This window comes from Galendromus occidentalis, unplaced genomic scaffold (genome assembly GCF_000255335.2).
Source record: "Galendromus occidentalis unplaced genomic scaffold, Mocc_1.1 scf7180000075867, whole genome shotgun sequence".
Classification (NCBI taxonomy): domain Eukaryota; kingdom Metazoa; phylum Arthropoda; class Arachnida; order Mesostigmata; family Phytoseiidae; genus Galendromus; species Galendromus occidentalis.
The window spans coordinates 163,791-186,396 of NW_003803857.1; the positions used below are offsets into that span (position 1 = coordinate 163,791).

General features: G+C 50.3%; 1 protein-coding gene across 1 annotated transcript; it reads left to right on the forward strand.

Annotated features, from left to right (window-relative positions):
* The first annotated feature begins 345 nt into the window (after positions 1–345).
* On the forward strand, positions 346–16,709 carry M6 (neuronal membrane glycoprotein M6). The gene is made up of 7 exons (XM_029113002.1): positions 346–529; positions 4,991–5,191; positions 14,401–14,557; positions 14,824–14,838; positions 15,109–15,295; positions 15,479–15,691; positions 15,775–16,709. Exons 2-7 carry the CDS (start codon positions 5,068–5,070, stop codon positions 15,979–15,981), a joined length of 903 nt encoding a protein of 300 aa, XP_028968835.1. The 5' UTR covers positions 346–529; positions 4,991–5,067; the 3' UTR covers positions 15,982–16,709.
* Positions 16,710–22,606: the final 5,897 nt, after the last annotated feature.

Consider the following 22,606-nt stretch of genomic DNA (forward strand, 5'->3'; position numbering starts at 1 on the left):
AGCCATCGAGTCATCGAATGACTCGAGCACTCGGCTGCGGAAATCTCCCGACCACAAGAGCGGATTCGAGCTCGGGTCGAATCAGATCTGCCAGAAGGGAAACGGCTGCAGCGTAAGAAGAACCTCTCTGGGAAGCTCCGCACGCGTGGATGTACACTCGAATCAGAAGTAGAGGTACCCGCAGACATTGCGTGAGGTTTCTTCGAGCGCCAGTTCGAAATTAGCGCGACGCTTCCGACGTAAATACCGTCCACCAGATGGCGCCGCCCCGCGTTCGCAGCCGCCGCCCTGAAGAGGAGCACGTCACAGAATTTCTGTTTTGATGGAGAGGGCCTTCTGGTCCAGCTCCGGCAGATTCTGATGCAGGCCTGGGTGTTGTCGTCGATCTGAGTGAGTCGAAAAATCGACGGTGTTGCGGCTTCAGTGTTGCAAGACAATCGGTAATGAACTTCAAGTGCTCTCGGTGCGATCACAGAAACAGCGTCAGCAGCAAGCGTTAGCTCGAATATTCCACGTACGGCGAAGTCAGGTGGGTGAATGCTTCTTCTGCGGGAAATTCGCTGCGACGGGGTTCGAGGCGCCATTTTTCAGAGAGCATCTCGCGACCCACCCTGAATTCTTCGATCCGTCGCTGCGGCTTCACTGACCATCCGATCTCCCGGAAACTTTCCCATCTTCTCTGTTCATGGGATTCCGATCGCCGTCTGGTATCGATAGATCTCCCAGCTGATGTTTGGCAGCCCTCGGGGAATCGTTTTCCAGAGTGTTTGACAGCTCTGAGGTGGACCATGGGGAAACGAAGAAAGGATCACCGGCTCGATGTTAATCTGATTTGCATGTTTGTCACTGGGGTTACGACGAAGAATTGGGTTATGAATTCAAAAGCAGCCAGCCGGATAGACAGATAGATGGAAGAAGTGGAACCACCGTAGGAGATACCTATTGCATTTGACGCTGGATGGGCCGAATGCGATGCCCTGAATGCGCTTGACTCGGCTCGACTAGACCCTTTGGACAGCGAACAATGGGCATTCGACACGTCAAGTGGAGTTGGACTACGGTGGTCGTGATTTCGTCGGCGAGTTTTGTTCCTGTCCAGACCAGGCCACAGGAAGGAATCATTCCGGAGGCTTCCGGATACGTATACGTGTAAGTGATATATTCAGCATCAGGTTCCTTCGACTCGCGACCCGGTCAGGTTTCGGTCACGAACCTGCTACCGAGCGCTGCTTGCACAGGTCCCCGATCCCCTGTTCCAAGTCGCCATCTTAGTCGTTCGCCTAGAGAAACTCTCTGGACCGCGACTCATCACGAAGCTCGACGGAAATTGGTTCCGCGAGAACATTCTCCGCGTCGACTCGAACTCGATACCGGAGCGGTCAAGCGAGCGGCGAGAATTCGTCGAATTGCAGGGAATTCTGTCTCTATTCGATAGCGTTTGTTTCCGCTCCCGATCTCTCCAGAATGGCTCCCGGACATGCTTTTCACCGGAATATTTTGCTTCGATAGAGCATTGACAGCCAAATGACGTCGCTGTCATGTTCTCCAAACACGGCTTCGGCGGATATGTCTCGCGCAGCAGCGTTCGCGTTCCGACGGGATCTCCTAAACGACTTGTCTCCATTCCATTCTGAGAGAGCGACCCTCCCTGCCACTCCGAATTTATTGCGATTTCATTGCAACGTCGTGGCTGCGCCCTCGCCGTTGTTCGTCAGTTCATCTCCGGGTGTATCCGACTCGAGGATTTTACTAGGCTCGGTATGTCAGGACAGCATCCGACGGATCGTGTTGGCACAGCGCTACTGACGGGCAGACTTCCTCTGCCTCTTTGGAGGCGGTAGGACGGGAAGGTTCAAACACGAAGCTCAAATCCGGCGATTCCCCTCCCACAAATATGGGACTCCTTGATTCATCTCCGATTTGTTGAGCCTCATCCTATTGGACACCCACAGCGATGATGCCAATTCTTCCTCCTAGAAAGGGAGCGGATGCTTGAATCCAATGGTCGAGGCAGTGATTTGAACTCTGACCTCTAGAGCGGCGGACCATACACAAGTAACCAGTCGACCGGATGATTTCCCGGATGGCAAGATCCATGGTGGACAGTCCGTCAGGCGGAAGATCTACAGACTGGATTTTCTCCTGGAAGAGGAAGGATCAGAAAGCCTGGGCATACGTCTTCCCTAAGCGCTTCGTGTTCCGAAAATGCAAACCTCGTTGAACTCCGAGCCGGTTTTTCTGTCGACAGGTATCGCCGTCTCGGCCGATAGACAAGAAGAAGAACGCTGCTTCCTCGCCTAGCTGGCCGCCCGCCCGTTTCGTTTCTGTCGGCTGATATCTTCCTCGGTGGGAGCAACGTCCTCTTCGCGACCCTTCCGTTTAACGAATGTCATCCACAATTATATGGATCGAAATGCTCGGCTCGGTTATATCTCAGGCTCCCGATTCAATTTCTAGCAAATATTCTGGAGTTGAGGGACTCTGTAGTGGAAGAGAAACATATTTTCTTCTTGCTCCCCGAGCCAAACGAGCGATCATTGTGGCCCGGAGTCGGGCTGGGAGCTTCGAACCATCATTAGCACGGTGCTCGGGGTTGCCCGCTCCTCGTCGTCTAGCGACTTTCGACAACGAGCGACTGAGGCTAGCGGGAACTGACGAATGTTCTTCTTCTTCAGCGTGCCTAAGGAGCTTTGCCGTTGCCTGCGTTCGCTGTTGCCCAAGCCGACGAAAACCACTGAAGCGACCCAAAACCGAGTGAACATCCCGAATCTTAGCTATTACGTCTTACGTCGCTGCGGAATTAGCTTGCATAACTTCACACACGCTAGAAAAGATATACTCGAGCGAGTCGTTTGAATTGAATGGACTTTTCCCGCGTAGCTCGAGAGAACAGGTCGAGATGATCAGCAGTCTTCGGAGGCGATAATGGGGACTACCTCTCGATGTCAAGCCGTAATTGGGGACACGATCATTCCTTTTTTCGGGAGCTCTACCGATTTCGAAGTCTTTTTCCTCGGGCTATTGTTCGAGAGCCTCTCCCAGCTCCTCGGCCAGACGATTAGAAAATGTAAGAGCACGGATGTTCAGCGGGACCATCGAGAAAAAAAACTCCTACAGCGAATTCGGGCTAGACGGCGGGAATCGAAGCGACGGGTTCGAAATAGATTGGACAGGACGAGAACCCGTCGACCAGACAGCCAGAAAAGTGGGCGATGGCGAGCGGGCGAACATTATATATCTAGTCTCTAGAGAAAAACGGCAGCTCCTCTCCCCCAGTCGGTCGCTTCAAAACATGAGCGCAGTGCTCACAATGCTCAGAAAGCAATAACAATAACTTGGTGATGACCAATGCTCTAGTTTTCTGGAGCGAGGCTCGGCTTTCAAAAGCAACAATTATGCCCTCATGACGACTACTACATGCAACGACAGTCAGCGCAAACCCCACGAGTCGCTCGACGACGGAGAGTCCTCTCACTACGACTACTACTGTATAACAATAACTCGCAGGAGAAAACGTCTTTGATAGATCGTCCGCCAGTCGTTCCGCGGCAGTAAGTGTCCCAGTGCGAAAACCGCGAGAATGAGAGTGGTGACTACCGCGATGACACCGATCGCTGGAGGGAGCCAATGAGGAACAGAACTCCGCGGGTTCGACTCCAAGGAAGCTTCGACTACACCGGGGATACATTTCTGAAATTGATTCCACGATCGACATCGACTCCAGGATTCGGTACTTCGTGTACCACGAGATGTTATATTCCCATTGTATTGGATTCTGGTCCAGGCCTCGTTGTCGATAACACCGCAGATCATCAACTCCGAGCAGCATGTTATCGAAGCCAAGGTCGGGCTATCGATAGACGACGGCTACTCTGACCCTTAAAAAAAAGGCTCGCGACCCGCTCAGTTACCAGCTGAAGGCTGTTCGATCTAGAGTACCTTTGTACGCCGCCGAGGCTGATCAAAAACCGTGAGGTCTCATTTCTCCTCCACGGATGGTAGTCCTCGGCTTCGTTTAGGAAACTCAGGAAGGGTTCAGTCTCGAGGAATGTAGATGTCAAGATCCGCTGGTGTTCGACACCACGTGGGCGTGGTTTCCATGAACGCTCCTAGATCGAGCTGAGCTCAATATATTGCATCAAAGAAAAATCAGGGAAAACCATGCAGTAGTGCGAACTCTAGCGGAACGTAAGAGCCGACGTCAATCCGGCAGACAGGAGCAAACGGATCCGTCAAATTTACAGTAAGCGTTGCGTAGCTGTCGATCAACGCGTGATTGAAGGCGACTCGGTGCTCGCTCCGCTGTCTGACATCTTTCTTTGTCAAAAAAATTGCTCCACATTGAATCCTCTTTCGCTCGCAAGCATCCCGGGGTAATGACCAAGAACGGAGGAAATCCCGGAAACTCATTAGCTCTGGATGAGACCTCTGTTGAGGTGGATGAATAGACGTATTGGGCGGACGAGCATGTCATTCACCCGCAAAGTCTATGAACAAGGTGGGAAAAACGGAATCGGATCAAAAGGGGCGGGTAGAAGGATCGAAAGTAACGTGGGCGTTCAGTCGAACCTCCTCGATGCGCGCGGTCGAGACCCCAGGCCGGCGACCGTGTACGACAACCCAGCCAGCGGACCCCGGTCTGGTTGCCATGGTTAAAGATGCACAACAGAGAGTAGCAACATTTACTTCGAATCCTCGGGACGAGATCAGCGTCCACGGAAGAAATGTTACCAAGGTTCGCATCCGCTCCTCTTAATGATATCGAGAGTATCGCGACCTTATCCGCTATTCCAAACGAGTTGCGAGACGGGCGGCGGTCTGACATAACAGGGTGGAAAACGATTGGAGCGAGTGATTTTCGGAATATTTCCATATTCGTGCCGAGCCTCGATGAGGCTAGGGCGGTTTCGGCCGTGTGATCTGATCGCTTCAAGATACTCTGTCTCGTGCTTTGTCGAGTGCGGTTTCTCAACATCCGTGTTCATTTCAGGAGGTCGGCGAGCATTAGCCGAAGTTGTTCCCGTCGGATCTAAAAGAGAAACACAGTTGACCAAGTGAAAAGTAGCGATGCGCTACAACGATAGTCGAGCTTACTCGTATTCCTCGATTGGTGAAGGCGCTCCGATGCAGGAATCCGCGTCGGGATGTTGCGGACGTTCCAGGGAAAGGAATACTGAAGAATCCTCGAAAGGTTAGTAATTTTGATTTGTTCGCTTCCTGCTGCTCTTTTTCCCCGGCAGTGCTCGGCTCTCTCCCGAGTCACGGCAGCAGAATCAATAGAGCGAGAGAATGTGATGAAATCAGAATGGGATCGGATGAAGACGTCACGTTCCGGCTGTTGCATGGGACGATATGCTACTTGTCGCTTGTCATATATGTCCCTGATTCCTCTGGACTCACAGGATTTGATTACGATTCGCTCGGGAGGATATTCCGACAATCTCAATGGTCTCGGAATTCGGATCATGTATGTTTTGCTTATGTTGCGCTCCTAGAGGGACGAGTCGGTTCGATTCTACATTGGTGGGGAACGGAGAGGCATCGTGAGAATCGTGACATGGGGAATATCTATTCGCGCTCGCTCTTTCTATGATCGAGCACGGGTGCGCTGGAAACATGTCGGGGAAATTGGATGGTACGCGTGGAAGGAGAAAAACATCCTCAAGGTCGTGTTCTCCGTGAGACGAGTTTCTGGTTTCGCTCCCGATCCAATGCTTGAATAGCACATTCGCGTAATGACGCTGACGAGCTCGATGCAGCTGCCGTCGCCGTTGCTGCTCCGCCCCAAATTGGATTGAGTCGCTGCAATATGTTCTGAAGTTAGTTCCACTCCGGAGCGAGCTGTTTACGGCGGCAACCCGGCGTGAGTTCCTTCTGAGAGATGAGAAGCACCCTTGATAAGATAAAACCAAAAAATGTTTGCCCGTTTCCAAATGGCAGGCCGCTCCGAAGGAATTCCTGAACGGGAATGCCTCGAGCACGAATGGTCCTCTGCGAGAAGCTTGTACATATTATCGTTTATCGGTACAGCTCGAGGATTCTCTCGAGGCTGTGGACCGCGCGAGCCCCAGTCGATATCCGCTGGGATTTTGAGAAGTCCAGAGCTCTCCTAAGTCCGACGTTCAATTGAACAGCGGAAGGGATCCCTGCCGTCAATAGACTGATCGAATGAAGGGGTTTATCGAGCGCTATCCATCGATCTCCCGTTCTTGCTCCGATTAACGATCTGTAGCCGAAAACGGGTTGGCGTGCGGGATTCTCGCCAAGTCGAGAGAACAAGTCTCAGACCGGCAGAAGAGTCAGGCAGCGGGAGTGGAAAGTTTCGCTCTTCGGAACCGTCATTAGCAACATTCGTAGGAATAGCTCACACAGAAACTCCTTGATCTGTGGGCTCTCTGTCAAATTAGCTGTCAACGACCGTCTATCCGGAAATCCAGCGGCTCCGGAGTGGCTTGCTTTTTAGTCGGACAATAAGCGTGACCGTAGATGACCCGAGCCTCATTCATACTTCATGTCGCGTTCCCCTTTGTTCCACGCGATTCCATGAATTACGACCGCAACACATCAGTGACGATCCGCTGGATTCGACGAAAGTCACTCACAACCCGCATGATGGACCTGCAACTCCAGAACTTTCGCTCCTGTTCTTTCCGAGGCCGAGAGGGAACGTCGTCAGACGGTACGGCCACATGGGTTCACCTGTCCGGGAGAAGGTGATCAGCGGGGCTCGGATGAGTCGTGAGGGGACAGGGACTCGCTTCAGATATATTCGGCCCAGAATCATACAGATAAGGGAATTCCGAGGAAAACCAGGAATGTCCTGAGACCGAGAACGAAGAGAAAAAGACGGGAAAGGTCGTGGAACGAAAATCCAGGCCGATTCTTACGGCTTGCTGTCATCTCGGATGTCATTGATTAATCACTTTCAGAGAGCTTCTCCTGAGAGTAGTAATTTGATTTTCGCTCTCCGTCAGTTGAGCCCGAGGGATTTTCCGTTCGCTGCGTGAAACGGTCAGATTCGTGAGAAGCAATGAGATGAATGAAGAAATTTGCTCTTCTTTGTTTACGCTTGTAGTGAGTTTCTGCTCACTTCTGGGGTTCCTCGACTGCGGGACGCAGAAGATGAAAAAGTAAAATTGATGATGGACCGGGCTTCTTCTTTCACTACCATCACAGCCTCAGGACGGCTGCTCCAGAACGAGCAGTCTGCACGGAGATGATGAACAGAACATTTTTTCGCGATTCTGCGTTAGTGATGATGTGATGATTCCAAAGATCACATATCTTCAATGGTGCCCGGATTCCCGCGTGGGCACGCAAGCGACGTGACCGCAGACCGCTGGCACGCTCATATCGCGACTGGGTCAGGGTGTTATTCCACGGAAACCACGAGCTCACCGAAAAAAAAGTGGGTCGAGTGCAACCCCAAAGCGGAATCCCAAATCATTTCGATGATCTTCCATTTCTGCTCTCGGTCGCCTGTCCCGTCCGCGAAACCGTGGCGCAGACTCTCCAGCTGAGAATATTTGTTGGTGAGAGTCGTTTCTATCGAGAGAATACTACGTTTAACGACACGAACACAGAAACGAACAAAGGACATATTCGATGCAGAGACGTGAGCGCTCTCCGGGTGGATTCGCTCCCGTATGGGAATGTGGGAACACGACGTCTTCGATGAGAAATGGGAATTGATCGGAGTACACCGGTCGAGATAGGTACCCGAGGGCCTTTCGTCTACCGACCCGTGCAGCACCTGAAGCCGTGGGCGTATCCGGCATTCATGATGGAGACGTTTCTGGATAAGCTGACCTCGACTCTCCCCATGCTCGTGTGGTCCTGTCGACTCTCGGGTGGGTCCCAATCGAGAATCTATTCAGCACTCGCTTAGTGAGTCCTCCGGAGCACAGATAGGTCGTTCGTTGAAGTGTCAGAGCTCTCATATTCTTGAACAATGTTCACCGATTCCGGAAGGGAAGGCCCGTAGGATGGAGCCCCGTTCCCCCAGGACGATCTACCGAAAATTAAGGTCTCGAGCCGAACAGAATACGCGGTTCGAAAAAGTTCCGGAGTGTCGATTCTTGTGAAAAGCGTCTCATTCCCACGTTACACTAAATACTAACGGGGAAGATAATGAAGACTTCCTTGGGAAAATTCACCCGGGTTCTGATGGACTGAATTCCGCGTGCCAACTATCGATGGACGACTTCCATATTATGCGACGACGCGAGTACCATGGTGGCGGCCTTGTGACTCATGGACGGAGGATGGGAAGCGTCCGCCGCTCGTGCTCGGAAGTGCTGAGCTTTGAGCTCGCTCGATATATGTGTCATTCGCTAGATGAGAACTCGCCCAGTCGCTTGAATGGGGTCGATCACTGTCGTAGTGAACCCGCACAATGAAGACGAAGCCAGCGCGGATCCTCGTCGCGTTCAGAGAATTACTTCAAGCGGTCCGACCAAGAATGGAACATTGTCGAAGAATCGGATTCGGTCGTTCGATGGCAAGGTAACATTGTTCCCAGAGGAGCTGAGAACTGGAAGATGAGCGAATGGATTCAGTGCTCTGGTTGGAATCGCATCCTGGGGCAGAGAAAGCCGCCGAATGGACGAGGCAACTTTCAGAAGCAAGAGTGGAAACTCTTGGAAGCTCGCCAAATGTGATCATTGAACCCGGTGCTGGCTGCCACGCACTTTCTAATCAACAACGGTGGCGGCGGGGACAACAAAGAAGCCTCGCCGGACCCGGTGGCAAAATGTATTCCGACGTGAAATACACGATTTTTCCGAAAAGGTGATGACGCGAGTGGTATCCGAAGGGATTGTGGGTTGCTATCTAGCTTGATGCGGGTTCGAAGGATTCGCTCTTCATTCATCCAGAGAAAGGGATCCGCGCAGCCCTGCAGGGCAATCGGCCCCACTGCCGGGGCTGAAGGCTCGAGCCCATCAGACTTCCGAAGTACAGGGTCCAGATTCGCGAGTCACTTTACACAGAAGTTTCGTGGTCTAGCTGCCTCTGATTTCGAGCCCGATAGGTAACATCAGATCCCGGGAGCAGAACGAATGCAACGCAATCGGTTCGGGTATCCGGACACAGAAAAACTCTGTAGTTTAAACTTGCGAGGAGGCCTCCTTGAGAAAGCTAGAGACTTTCTCGAGCAGCTACCATAAGTTCCCGACTCATTTTCAAGCGAAGATTAATGGATTTTGAAATCTCTCCGGATAGTTTGTCTGTGTGAGTTGATCATAGGAGAAACTCAGTGGATTATAGATGACGGCGCTCCGCGTTCAGCACGCACGTTGATGACGATAATTACCACAATTAGTGATGAACACTTTGTTCTGGCTTAGCGTGGCTGTTTTCAGAGCAACGAGACCAAAAATATCTTCGAAACATTCTCTTGAGCGAGGCTATGTTCGGCGCATTTGACCCCACTACAGCGTGGAAGTTTCAAAATGTTGCGAGCGCCTCCCATTCAGAGTAACGGCTTCGCGTTCCGCGCCCCCAGTGAAACTTCAGAGATACTGCGCTTTCAGCTACTGGGTTCGTCCAAAATGCGCAATGATATTTGATGGTCGAGTCGTGGAGACTTCAATTTCCGACTTTTCCCGCTTTGCCGCTTTTTAGGGATACGGAACTTCCCATCAGTCCGACTTTAGGCGCGTAGCGTCATTGTATTTTTGCTATAATTTTTGTCAAGTAATGAAACTCCGGATCCTGTGCATGATTGTTAGTATTCAAGTAGCACACAAGAAATCGAGATGATTAGGCCTCTTGATTATGAGGATAGAATTTCTCTTGATCATCCACATTCGGCCCGCGTGAGAGCGATGCGACGTGAATGCACATCGACTAGTACAGATCCACGAGATGGAGATTCCAAAGTTGGAGAAGCTCCTGAGCTTCACGGGGCTCTTGAGAATGAATCCTCCGGAAGCGACCTCCACACGAAGGTCCCTAGTCGAATCCTGGATCCATGATGCGATCGGGTCTTTGTTCGAGTTGTCTCGGACGATCGTCGAGCGATTCGGGAAGGATTCGAGCCGGAGCTTACGGGAACATCCGAAAATTCGTGAGTCGTATAAAAGTTCGTCTATGCTCGTGGAACGTCGGACGGAAGCTCTGACATCGATGCCTTCGAGAAGCATGCCCACCATATCGGAGTTGTTTGTTGTCGGAGCAACTAAGTTCGTCGAGAATCGTTTCGTCGTTCCCAGTTCGTTGCCACACGAATCTCAGCAGATTCGTGTTGCGAACTACCGGACGGCATTAGGAAACTTGTTCCAGCTTTTCCCATTCGTCGCCGTCGTCATCGTTGTCTCCGCTGTCACCATCGCGTAGGCGCCGGATGATGTTTCGAGCAATGATGGCAAAATTATCAGAAGACGCCGAGAACTGTCGACGGTTTTCGGCGTCTATTCCTCGCGTCCGTTTTGAATTGCTCTGAGGCATTAGCTTCAATCGACTTTGTCGTCATGAGCGGAGCCAGCGCTTGTTAGCATCTCGCGCCGACCGATCGAGGTGCTCGAGCCTCGGAAGAGGATCCTCCGGTTTCGGCCGCTAGACTGCCATCAACGAAGTCGATGGAGCGAGGCACGAGTGCTGTCGGAAAAGAGCAAAAAAAAATTCTATCCCTCCGCCGTTAGTCGAAGTGCTCGTCATTCGGTGTGGAGCACCGTTAGCGTCCAGCTGGCTCGTTCGTTCGTTCACTCGTTCGTTTGCTGGTCGTCACTCAAAAATTGTTCAGTTTCGTTCTCACCCAGTCAGAGTGATTCCAGAGTTGCTGCCGGAACGTTTTTCTGGATCAGCACGTGAAATCCGGAGAGAGCGGCGTTAACCCCATCGGTGAGGGTGGCGGCGGCGCAGGGTCGCGGCGGAACCCTCGTCTGGTCGCGGTGGTAACCCTAAGTTGGTATTGGTCGGTTGGTTGGTCGGTCGGTCTGTCCGTCTGTCTGTCCCACTGTTTATGGTGAGCCGGTTGTGCTGCTGCTGTGCGGTGCTCGCGGTAGTAATACGCCAATAGAAACGGAAAGGGCTTTGAAAAGCGTTGAGAGAAAAGGTTTTTGTTCGGGCGATGCCGTCGCCGCCACAAGGCTATCGTCCACAACAACAATCGCCGCGCACACACACAGCTCAAGAAGAAGAACGACAACAAGTCGTTGAAGCTGCTGAATGCAGCCGCGCAACCAGCGTGAGTACCGTTGTCCAGTAGAGCTCAGATTCAATCTTCAGTGAAGTGGACCGAGATCGCGTATTCGGTCGTCGGAGAAAATTCGGGAGATCTGCATACCGGTTCTGTGATGTGACAGCGGTATGTCCAAGCGAACGGCTGTAACGGTGATAGCGGCTGCGTGACCTGCGAATGGAAATATTCTTCCGTGCGCTTCTCCTGCGGAATCGCGAGTTGATACCTCCGCGGAGTGGAGTGGGTGCAAAGTGCTTCGCCGATATTCGGATTCCCAGTGGATGCTCTTCCGATTAGCAGGAACGGAGCCCGCCCCCCAGCCCGCCATCGCCGTCGATTTGACAGCGGAAGAGGCGCGCGCTCCACTGATTCTTCCCACAGGGTAGAGTGAAGATGGAGGCGGCGGCGTCGGATATAGTGCGGATTGCGGTTGATCCGTGACGTCTGGTCACGCAAGAGGCTGCCGTGGTTGCCATGCCCACATCGGAGAGCTCAAAACATCGGTCCGTCCAACACTTGTAGCTCCTCAGTTGCCCCGTTCGACACGCTCTGGATTACAGTTCTTCGTGCCTGGTGTTGTGGCGACGTGTGCTTTTGAAAATATCTTCGTTCAAAAGAGAGCCAAGCATTGCCATGGACCACGGTGGTGGTGGATATATCTGATAAGTCTTTTCGGGAACGTTGGTAAGAATCTTTTAGTGCTGCATCATAGCTTTGAATATTATCCGGTGGCTTCCGGTTGGTTCTGTGCGGGTCCTTTCGTGGTGCCTAATCCCGAGCGAGCCAAAATCTCGAAACCGCGAGAGCAGCAGCAATACGATGCATTCCTAAGGAGCACTCGGATAAGTATGTCTGGGCACGACCAAGGCGTGGTCAGCTAAGCACACGGCCGAAAGAGCCTACCTAGCAAGCAGGCGGGCAGGCGAGCAATACCCGTTATAAGATCTGCTGCGGCGCCTTACGGAGAAGTCGATGCTTTGCAAACAAGGCCATTTGGAAGCGGGATATTATACCTCTTTTGGAAAAGCGATTTTCAAAAGACTCCAATTTCACTCGGTGTCCCGGTATGGGTAACGCGGTGATTAATTCGGGTGGAAACAGCTGAGTCGCTGAAATAATTCCACACCCGAACTGAATGGAATTAGACTCTGGGAAGGCTGAGTCGAAATATAAACACCGTCCGGATCCAAGCTCAATGAAGTCAGAGGTGGAGCCCTGAGTGTCGCAGCGGAACTCCCAGAATCCGCAGTAATGCATGAAGGAAACCTTCGGAACCTGAGTCAGTAGATGAAGGAATATAGAAAGAATACGCCCTCTATGTGTCCCAGAAGAAAAAACGACACCAGGAAAACCCTTGAACGCTTTTTGATACGATGAATTCGTACTCTGTCTTTGTTCGGTAGAGCATCAAATGACTATTCGTTTGAATGCAACGCCACGGACACATCAAGGATTCAGACTAACTGCGTTCGCGATCCTAGATCGCAGCGACGGCAAAAGGCTATGGGCTGGCAAATCGCTCTGCTTTCGCAAATATTAGTGGAAGAGATCGCATCGGGAGGCTCCGTACTTAAGACTACCTACGGGAAAGGTTTTTATCGTTCGCACAGCGTCGCTGAGGGCGCTTGAATATCGCGAGAGCCGAGATGATTTGGGACGGGAAGTAGGAGCAATGCAGATCTCGCGGAAGCATATATCGAACTCGGCTGTTTTCGAATTCTGTCTCGTGAGCATATGTTATCTCGAAGCTGATCCGCAGCTTCTTCGATACGACTTGTGTTTGTTCGGAAGTTTCACTCATGTCCACCGGTTTCGGCGGCAGCTGCGACGGTGGGATTCTTTCGGTTGACCTGGTTTGGACCTCGAGAACATTTGTTTAATGGCATGGATTTCTTGAATAAACATCACTCGACCAGATCGGAAGCGCGCGAACTGTGGATGGAAAGTGACCTTTCTCCGTTTGTTCGTCTGTTCGCTCGTTTGTCTGTTCAACCGTTCTATCGCTCAGATTCCCCCTCAGTTTGCTGTCAGCTGACGCATGCGCTCGAAAGCTTCTCGATGCTTGTCTTTCTGGACAACGTTCGTTCATTCCGACGCTGGTGAATCATGTGAGTGACTTCTCAGCTGAATGTCTGACTGGCAGTCACCCAAAAGACCCGCGGAATTCCGGACAAACTAGTAGTAATCGTCTCTGCGACAAGATGGCCAGCGTCGCCACCTCCGCCGTCGCTGAAAATTCTCCGGAATAGTTCTCTTCGTGAAGGAGTGCAGCCCCTGTCAGATTTTCCGTGAACGTGTAAAAATAAATCAGTGATCCGTGCTTTATCGGTCAAACTCCCGGGCGGCCCACAGCGCGGCATGTTCTCGTCGGAGTCGGAGCACCACGAGAAAGGTAAACCGTCAGAAATTCAAAGTAAACTTCGTGTCGTGCGTCTACCTGCTTAGTGCGGACGTGAGCTAACATCGATGGGGAAAATTAAGCCCTCCGCGAGCAGACCGGAGAAATCGACGCAGTTCGCTGGATTTCGGATCGGCGAATTACGCGATCGAGGGAAAGTTCGACAGAAACGACGAAAAGTTCGACAGAAGCGACGGAAACGTCAACGAGGAAGTAACTTCGTCTATATTAAGATATGAACACAAATCCATTTTTATAAGTTTCGTCTCGCCGACCAGGGCCATAGTCGCCATAGGAAACAACGCGTCGGGGAGAAAAGATCGGCGCAACGTCACGTCTTAAAAAATATCCACATCGAGAACAGAGACTCATTCGACAACGACTTCGACGATCAGTGCAAAAATTCAAACGTCACAATCACCGTTGCTCTTTCCAGCAGCAGACCAGTCGTAGTGAGCAACAGAGCTGACAGACGCAGTTTTTTTTTCTTCTCGAAGTATCCTCCCGCGGAGGAAAACGTAAATCCCTCCTGAAGAAGAATCCGTAATTACCCTGTAGAAACTGTAATGTGCTTTGGCGTCGGTGTCAATGATGGGAGAAGAATAAGAGAAAGAAAACAGTCGCAACGGCAATCTTGAGTCAACCTTGACACGTGAGACACTGCGTGTTCCGAAGGGCCCATCATGCAGACACCTCATGACGCAGAGCACGAATGCGAACCCCGAGTCCGACCTCTCGGACCCAATCTTCTTCGGGATTAATCCAATCCCCCGTCTCCTCGATCCAATTCAGAGCTGACGTCATTTTGAAATCTTTGCAGGATGCTGCTGCGGCTGTATGGGTCGCATGCCGTTCGCAACGCTGATCGCCACCCTGATGTGTGCGGCGGGGGTGACGGTCTTCCTCTTTGCCACCTACAGAGGTCTAAACGCGACCATGAAGATGTTCGAACACGTTTTCTACTCGCGAATGTTCGGGTAAGTTCGTGCAAGATGACGGAGAACTCTAGTCTACGGAGGGAAACATATTTCATTTCTGCATCCAAGTCGGCATCGCCGTCCTGAATAGCTTCCTTTCTGCTTGTTGAATCAACTCGATGTCATTCCGTTCCCGCATTCTAATTTCTATCAAAACTCGTTGCATTCCCCGAATCCCCATGTTGTCCCTCGACTCGTTGCTGTGAATGCCGTCCAAACCCTTATGTTCTATTCATTTCCGCTTGCCCTCCTCCAACGTCCCGCAGAGCCACACACGTCAGGTGAGTCGAGCATAAGAACCCAGCTCTGGAAAATCCCTCGAACCGCCCCTTTTCGAATTTGTGACCAAACAGCGCTGTCTCGGGAATTCTTCCATCGACGATGAGCTTTTTCATTATCGAGATCCTTATTCTCGAGAGCACTTCCCAAGAGAAAAAATTGTTGATCTTCCTATGTCCCGAGCGGTGGTCCCGAGATGTATAATTCGTGTAGCCGACCGCAGGCCACGCTTTTTAGAAAATCCCAATGCTAATCTGTCTTTTCTCCTATAGACTACAAGACATTCAGATTGGATTCATCGCCGTCGGCGCCGGTATGGGAGTCTTGGCACTCCTCATCCTTCTGATCGGATGTCTCAGCACCGGATCCACTCGAACGACGATCTATAAAGATTGGAAAGCTCGTGCTGGAGGCCGTTTCACCTGCATTTTTCTCATGTCCGTCACCTATATTCTCAAGGTCCGTAATATGTTAATGCTACATCATGTCACCGAGTCGTTCGTCGGCAACGCCTCCTGCCTTCGGTACGAAGGGCGCGGTGAACGACCCGGGCAGAAGATGATGCTCGCATCGACGATCGGCAGAAATATTGTACCGAATGATATTCTTCTCCTGACCGCCATGAGCTATTCATCCTTGCAGTTGGTGTGGATCTTCATCTGCTTAGCGATGGCAGTTGCATCTTTCGTGTTCTTCACTTGGACATCGATGTGTAACCGACTTCGTTCGATGAATCTCGACAACAACGAGAGATGCTTGAACCTCGAACAATTTGACTTCCTTTTACCCGAGGTGTCCCTGGAACATCAAGTCATTTGCGACGAAGGCAAAAAGAAGGAGTTCTGCCACGACTACGTGAGTCCTCAGACTCGAATCATTCGATCCCTCGGGGACTGATCATTCGAAATCTTAACGAGCTTCACGCCGTTTATCTGCAGGTGGGAAGCGCTTCGCTCATGTACTACGTCGCTACCGGAGCGTCCTTCGTCGTCCTGATCAGCCTGATCCACTATCTTATGTGTCTCTCGGCTAACTACACCCGAATTAAGGATCAGGCCAAGATCGCAGACCTCGAAATGCTCCGAAATATCGAAGAAAATGAAATGGGACCCCTTGGCGCAAAGGGAAACGCCAACAGATACTGAGGTCGTCAAGAACAGCAACAAAAATCACTCCCACAATCACCACCGAGAGGTCGACGACGAAGACGACCCCGACGACGACAACCACCACCATTACTGCAAGGTTACATCGACTTTGGAATGAATGTATTGGATAATGGATGCACTGCTGAGTGATCTGGTGGATGATGCAAGCGAATGGATTAAGGGTTTCTCGCACGAGATCTACACGGCAAAGCTGTACTCTAGAACGACGCGATACGATGATGTGCATATATCCACACCATACTTCAGAAACTGCCCTGGGACACGATGAAAGACAACGGCGATGATAACGATGATTTCAATGGCAATGATCAGTGCTCCCGACGTATGGCCGGATCTACGTCGAGACCTCAACTTCAATATAATAATCTCGCGTAGTCCAGAACGAAAGCTTTCCGCGGTGGTCTCCCTGATCGTGAGGTATTGGTGTTCTATGACTCAAAGAATCATGCACGGTGCAATCGATCGATCCACTGACGCAACAGCTTGACTCTCAACTACCATCAACGAGCCGGGTGTGGGAGAGGCCACCGTTCTTCAATTACTTCCCGACGGAATCAGGAATCAATCGAACGAATCATTCATCTACATTCAATAAAAATGTAATATATTGTCTAAGGCTGGGACTGATGGAAGTCCTGGCTTGTAAACATTCGAATCTTCTCAAACCCATCACCTAAAGAATATTTAATAAAGGCAACATCGAACAAACCCTCCCGAGTTTGTTTATGAGTCCTGTGTGAGGAGGAGGGGGGGGGGAAGGGACGGTTGACTCTAATTAGCTCTGAGGTAGGAGGTGATTTCGAGTTCTCTATTCTCGCCTTTACACTGCTCGTCACGGACCCTACCAAGAGGTTCAGGTCAAGACACTTGTTCGAAGACACATGATCAATCCATCCGGAGAGGGGGCTCATAAATTCCTCCCAACAATCGAAGCTCCACGTATGAGAGGGGGGAAGTATGAATATGAAGCAGGAGATCCCCGAACCCTTCAGATTCCCCACGGGCCCCATCGCTCCAAAGTTGTAAGAGCACCGGCAGAGATTCCGGATGGTGTCCAAAAATGGATGAATGAGTAAAGACAATCTGACCCGTCGTTAGGTGACGCTGAGAATGCGGCTGCCGATTTCGATCGTCCCAACTCATCCCGATGGTCAAGGGCTCGTCGATACCCTCGCATGAGTTGGATGCCCTCCACTAGCTAGACTGGACGGAGACTTGTAATGGCAATCAGGCACGAACGAATATTCGCGATCGTTGAGCTAATTTCATGCATCCAGTCGAGATGTTAGCGTCTAGAGTCTCCATTAGCAGAAAATTATGATTATCGTCGCTGACCGTGGTCGGCAGGGTTCTAGAGCTCTGTGGAAGCCAACCGTCAAACAGTCGGCCGCCTCCGTGGATCCTGAACTAGGGGATCGCTCGGACACACGAATGAGGACAAAATTACATAGCATTTTTAATAAACAGATTTTATTCTGCGATTCGAGCACTCCATTCAAAAGTGTTGTTGAATTCTTTTTATTGTTGCTGCAGAGATTAGCAAGGTAAGTTTTTGTTGTTGTTTGTTGTTGTAGAATTATATTATTCATAAAATTCTTCTTTCCATCATTTCTACACAATCAAAAAATTGATACAATAGTTATACAAGGTTCATTTCGCTATATTCATTTTTACAGTCCCACCTTCAATGCGCGATTCGTTTTAGTCGACACTTAACACAAGCCTCGAGCCCCAAACTTGATGGAGGTGAGGTCGAATGCCTTTCGATAGGTCTCGGCGAGTTTTCGACGACTCACCGCACACATCAACGCTGATCTTGTTTCTAAATGAACTGTCGTAAATAAATGAAATTCCACGTCGGGGACTGAGCGGAGCCGACTTTCACGCTGAAACGGATATCGACAATGCCATCCCGTAGCTCACGAGTTGCTTCAGTCAGTTCGCGGGCCGCTTCTTTTCGCCGTTGTTGTTCTCGAACAGAGAAAGTGGAAAATAAATTTCAATCGATCCAAAGCTAACAGCAGAACCTTCCGATTCAGTCTATTTATGTTTTTTTTCCGGGTAACGATCGCGCAAAGAAGGCTAACCCGACCGATAAACAAACCCAATATTAACCTAACAACATCTACTATTGCGGACGACATTGTGTCGAGACAGGTCAGCGACCTTTTTATACATATGTATTATATTGTACACTCAATGGCTAGCTACGTTGCCCGAACCTTGACCATTTAGTTTCTTGGTTGGTTGGTCGGTCGGTCGGTCGGTCGGTCGCTCACTCGATCGGTCTGTCCACGATCGGTCGGCCGGCTGTTCTCTGACCAGTTGTTAGTGGAGGATGGTGGAGCGTTTGGAAAAACACCAAACGAAATACAACTCCCGAAACACTTGTATCTCTGATACGGCGGCGGCCGCCTCTGAGTGGCTGCCGCACTGCATGCACCGAGAATCATTTGCATCGGACATTCATACATGCCGCACCGCGCTCCTTACATTCCGTCTGCCAACACGTATGACGTCGCTGCTCGGAGTGATCGGGTTCCGTTGAATTTTCCAGGGTGTATACAAACAAAATAGAACGAACACTGGTCGTCACACAAGCTGCTCTTCATACGTGAAATTCTTCTTGAGTCAATGTATCGACCCTTTATCAGACCTCCTGTCGACTCTTGAATCGATCACCCAATCAATCAGTCAAACACTCAGTCACTTGATCAATCGAGCAGAGACCCACTCGATCAGTCGTCAGTTCATCGTCATCGACCTCCAGAACAATCAACCAAGCAGGCAGACGATCGATCAGCTCCTGCTCCCATGAGCAATCGATCAGTCAATCAATCAATCAATCGTTCATCGACGAAATTATTTAAACGGGACGCTACTATCATTCGAATAATAGACTATGTCTCCCTCGAATTAGTCGATGTCGATCCAGGCTCGAGGAATGACTGAGCGATTAATTTGTCTTTCGAGCGATCGGTCTCAAGTCAACCCATCATGAAGCGGACCGACCGATCGATCTACGAAGAATCAATGGCGAGAGACTGATTCTGTAGCATGGTCGATCAGAGTCCTTCGCTCGCCGTAACCAAGTTGACTTTCTCTTCCATACTCGTCGATATTAGTTCGAAATTTTGACGGGACGTTGCTAGCCCTCAAACGAAAGGAAGTGCTCTGGGGAAGGGAGGAGAAAAGCTTCGATTAAAGATTAAGCAGATCAAATCAATCAAATGATCATCCAAGAGAAGGGACGTGGAAAAAAGTCACGACTGAAGCGATTGTTAGTCATCCACGGGAACAAGCTCCCCAATAGACGAGCTCAGAGTCGCTGGGGATGGAATTAGGGTTCCGCTCGGAGGGGAGCGCGACAAGAATTCTTATCTCGGCGTCAAAGAAGAAGAGGAGGCGTTAAGAATGAAGTTCGCTGACGAAAAAAAAAAACAAGGGAAACCGAAATAAAGCCTAAAGTCACTCTCTGCGTACACGGGAAAGAAGAGGGAAAGTACTTCAGCAAGCAAGTGCAAGAAAGGTCGCCGGAAGCTTCCCCTCCGCCGCACACCCTTCGGAGGTATCATTTCGTCTTCGACCCGATAACGATTAGAGTTTTTTCTACAAGAAAAGTGTCTCTCGCATCCCGATTCAGGACTTCAGGGCCTGGACCTGGCTTCGGAAAAGAAGATCCATGGTCCGGGTCGATCTCGCAACGAGCCGCTCCACATCGCCCGAATGATTTGTAAAGTCACTCCCGGACGCGGCACCGAGTTCACTGATCTCATCATATTCCGTCTATGAGTGCTCATCGTTGCTACACGATCCAAGGTTAGAAATCAAAAAGTTTTTGCAATCAGAATCTGCTCCTACAAGGCATCGCGCGAAAGTGCATCCGTAGTTACACACCGTTACTGCCCCGAATCAAGCCAAAGACGAACCACTTTTTCGCAAGATCAACTTCCCTTCATCTAGGTCGCGATTAGGCATGAACGGTTCTAGCGATCGTTCCGGTGGGTTCCGAATCCATAAACAGGACGTCACAGTTCGTCTCTGACTTCGTGCCGGGGATCACTCACTGCCCGACTCCATCAAATTGCTCTTCGCCTCCGTCTCCTCAATATTCTCCGTATTTATAGTTATATGCATATATATATATATACGTGTACATATATATATATAGGTTTGTTGTTGTATTTTGTAGCTGAGCATACCTAACGTTCCTCGGGCGTTCTGACGTCACCGCATGCTTGCGGCGGCCCCAGAGTATCTCGGCTCATCATCATCATGTATTCGCTTAATCATCTTCAGATAGCGTCACCGGTCGCTTCAGAATCGAATCGGAATCGAGATTCTCGACCCGATCATCTTCTAAATCAATCGTACTCTCTCTCCTAAATCATCATGGTACTCTATCGCAGTAGCGGTAGCTTTGTTGTATTTTGTTGCCTCCGTTTCGCTAATTCAGGCTGTGGCTCGAATCGACCAACCCCTGGCTAGCTGACTGACAGGCTAATCAGTTAATCACACGATCGCTATTCCACGAAAACTAGCTTCAGAAGTGGGTTGCGGGATATTTTCTCTACATATCGATCTCTGTCTCTCTCTCTGTTTGTCTCTCTGTCCGTCTCCCAATATCTATCGTGGTTAATAGTAACACAAGTAATAATAACAGCTCTGATAACGCAGCTTACATATGACACATGATACTCTTTCCTGAACGAATCACGAAAAAACGAAGACAAGACGAAGCACACAGGCGTACTATGCACAGTTTTGCCGTTTTCCGCTCTCATTACTCTTCCCTCTTCAAAGACGAGTTCGCTATTGCTTCTAACACGACGCCAGTTCGCGAATTCAGCCGATTCCCTTTTTTCTATCCTCCCATTCTCCCTTCTGTTATGTCAGACCCGGTCCCGAGTTATCCGTTACGAGATCTGTAGCTTTTCTTCCCGTGCCTGCTCTACGTGTGTCTGATCTATCTGATCTTGTATAGGTGTGTCGGGGTTTTGTCGATTTGCTTGCTATTTGGACGTTCCGCCGGAGACTTCCTGAAGATTCTCGCGCGAGAGTGATCAACTTCTTGATCAATACGCAGTCTAATTCGGTTTTGTACCAAGCCTCGTCTCGGGGACCAAGGTAGCCGTCCAACACTCACGGAGGAATCCCTTCCGATAACCAAACACTGAGCCACATAAAGAGCTTGCTATTTTCTTTGCATATCGAGAATGGGCCATCTTGGGAAAACGATCCACCTCTTCAAAGTCTATCGAGAGAGCAAGTTTGGAAAGAGCATGAAGATAAATGCTCGGAACGAGCACTTGAGCCCTCTCTGAGGAGTGATATTGTCACGATCGAACGCCCCCTTAGCGTCGTCAGTATGATACGAACGATGTGAAGAAGTCTAGACCGCGCATCGATATCTCGAGTCCACCGCGAAGAGCAGACGGCAACACGCAAGACATTCGTCACGACGCCGACGCTGCTCTCGGTCTCGCCATCATTATCTCTCACCCCATGGAGTCTTCCACTCTGATCACGTGATAGGCATATGCATATAATTCTGTTTGCGTCAATGTTTAGGTGGGCGATGTTTTCAAAGCGTGGTATTGGTACTCGAAATTTGTTACCTGACAACGATTCGTGGCTGCTTCCCGGATGCCGCGGGGCGCTTTCAGTATCATTGATCATATCATCTCTCGCGAGAAAATCGTATTTAATATTTGTCGTCTGTCTGTCTGTCAGCGTGTCTGTCCGCTCGCGCTTTGACTGCACGGTATTCGAGGTACGCTCGAGCTCATGGCTCTCGTCCCTAGCTGCGACTGTCATCGGTTGCGTGTTGATGTAATTTTTTTTCGATTTCCGCGCACTCATTCCTTCGCAGGTTGAGGTTCTTGACTAGTTCTGCTGCGACATGTTCCGCTGTGCCGTTTTGCGTGCCTTTCTTCTTGTATAATCAAGTGTACAAGTATTCTTTGTCTCCAGTTTTCTTTTCGTCCGTGTGGTGAACTGTGAGTGCTTCACGAGAAAGAGAGTCTGATTCTGAGTGTTCACGGAGGTCGCACTCCTCCTCCACTTCTCTACGATCCACACGAGTCGGCTTGTTCGATGATAATAATGATATATTCATATTCTCGTAGGCTTATCGACATTTAGACAGAAATACACCGAATGCCAATACACAGAATGCATTCCCGCGGATAAGAAAATCGACGTTGGCGCTCGTCTCGACTGCGTGAGCTGAGTTGTCCCTCCAGAGCTCCGAGGAGAGCTCCGGGAATATCCTCACTCGTCACAAATAGCAGGAAGATTTGCGATTCAGCGGAGAAGGTTTTCGATTGTACACAAAGTTGAATCACTTTTGTTGCATAAAGGCTTAGGATCCCGCGTCGAGTTCGTGTCTCTCCGCCGGAAGATTTAATGGCCAGGAATAACTCTCGGTCCTGCTGTTTCCTCGTTCCGGCGACAGTCTTGGGAAGAGGTTTTGGTAGATTTGTCTCGTTTGGCCAAACATAGAGAGCAAACGGATTTCGCTGAAGGATTCCGCCACAGTAGCTGCGGCGAGACCACTTCAGGAGAGACACTTGTTATATACACCTGTTTACATGAGAAA

What these genes read in the sequence shown, in the direction of transcription:
- M6 (XM_029113002.1), top strand. Translation starts at nt 5,068, where the DNA reads ATGCGCTACAACGATAGTCGAGCTTACTCGTATTCCTCGATTGGTGAA. An exon ending in CCGTCACCTATATTCTCAAG is followed by an intron (nt 15,296 to 15,478) that starts GTCCGTAATATG and finishes TCATCCTTGCAG; the next exon opens with TTGGTGTGGATCTTCATCTG. An exon ending in AGGAGTTCTGCCACGACTAC is followed by an intron (nt 15,692 to 15,774) that starts GTGAGTCCTCAG and finishes GTTTATCTGCAG; the next exon opens with GTGGGAAGCGCTTCGCTCAT.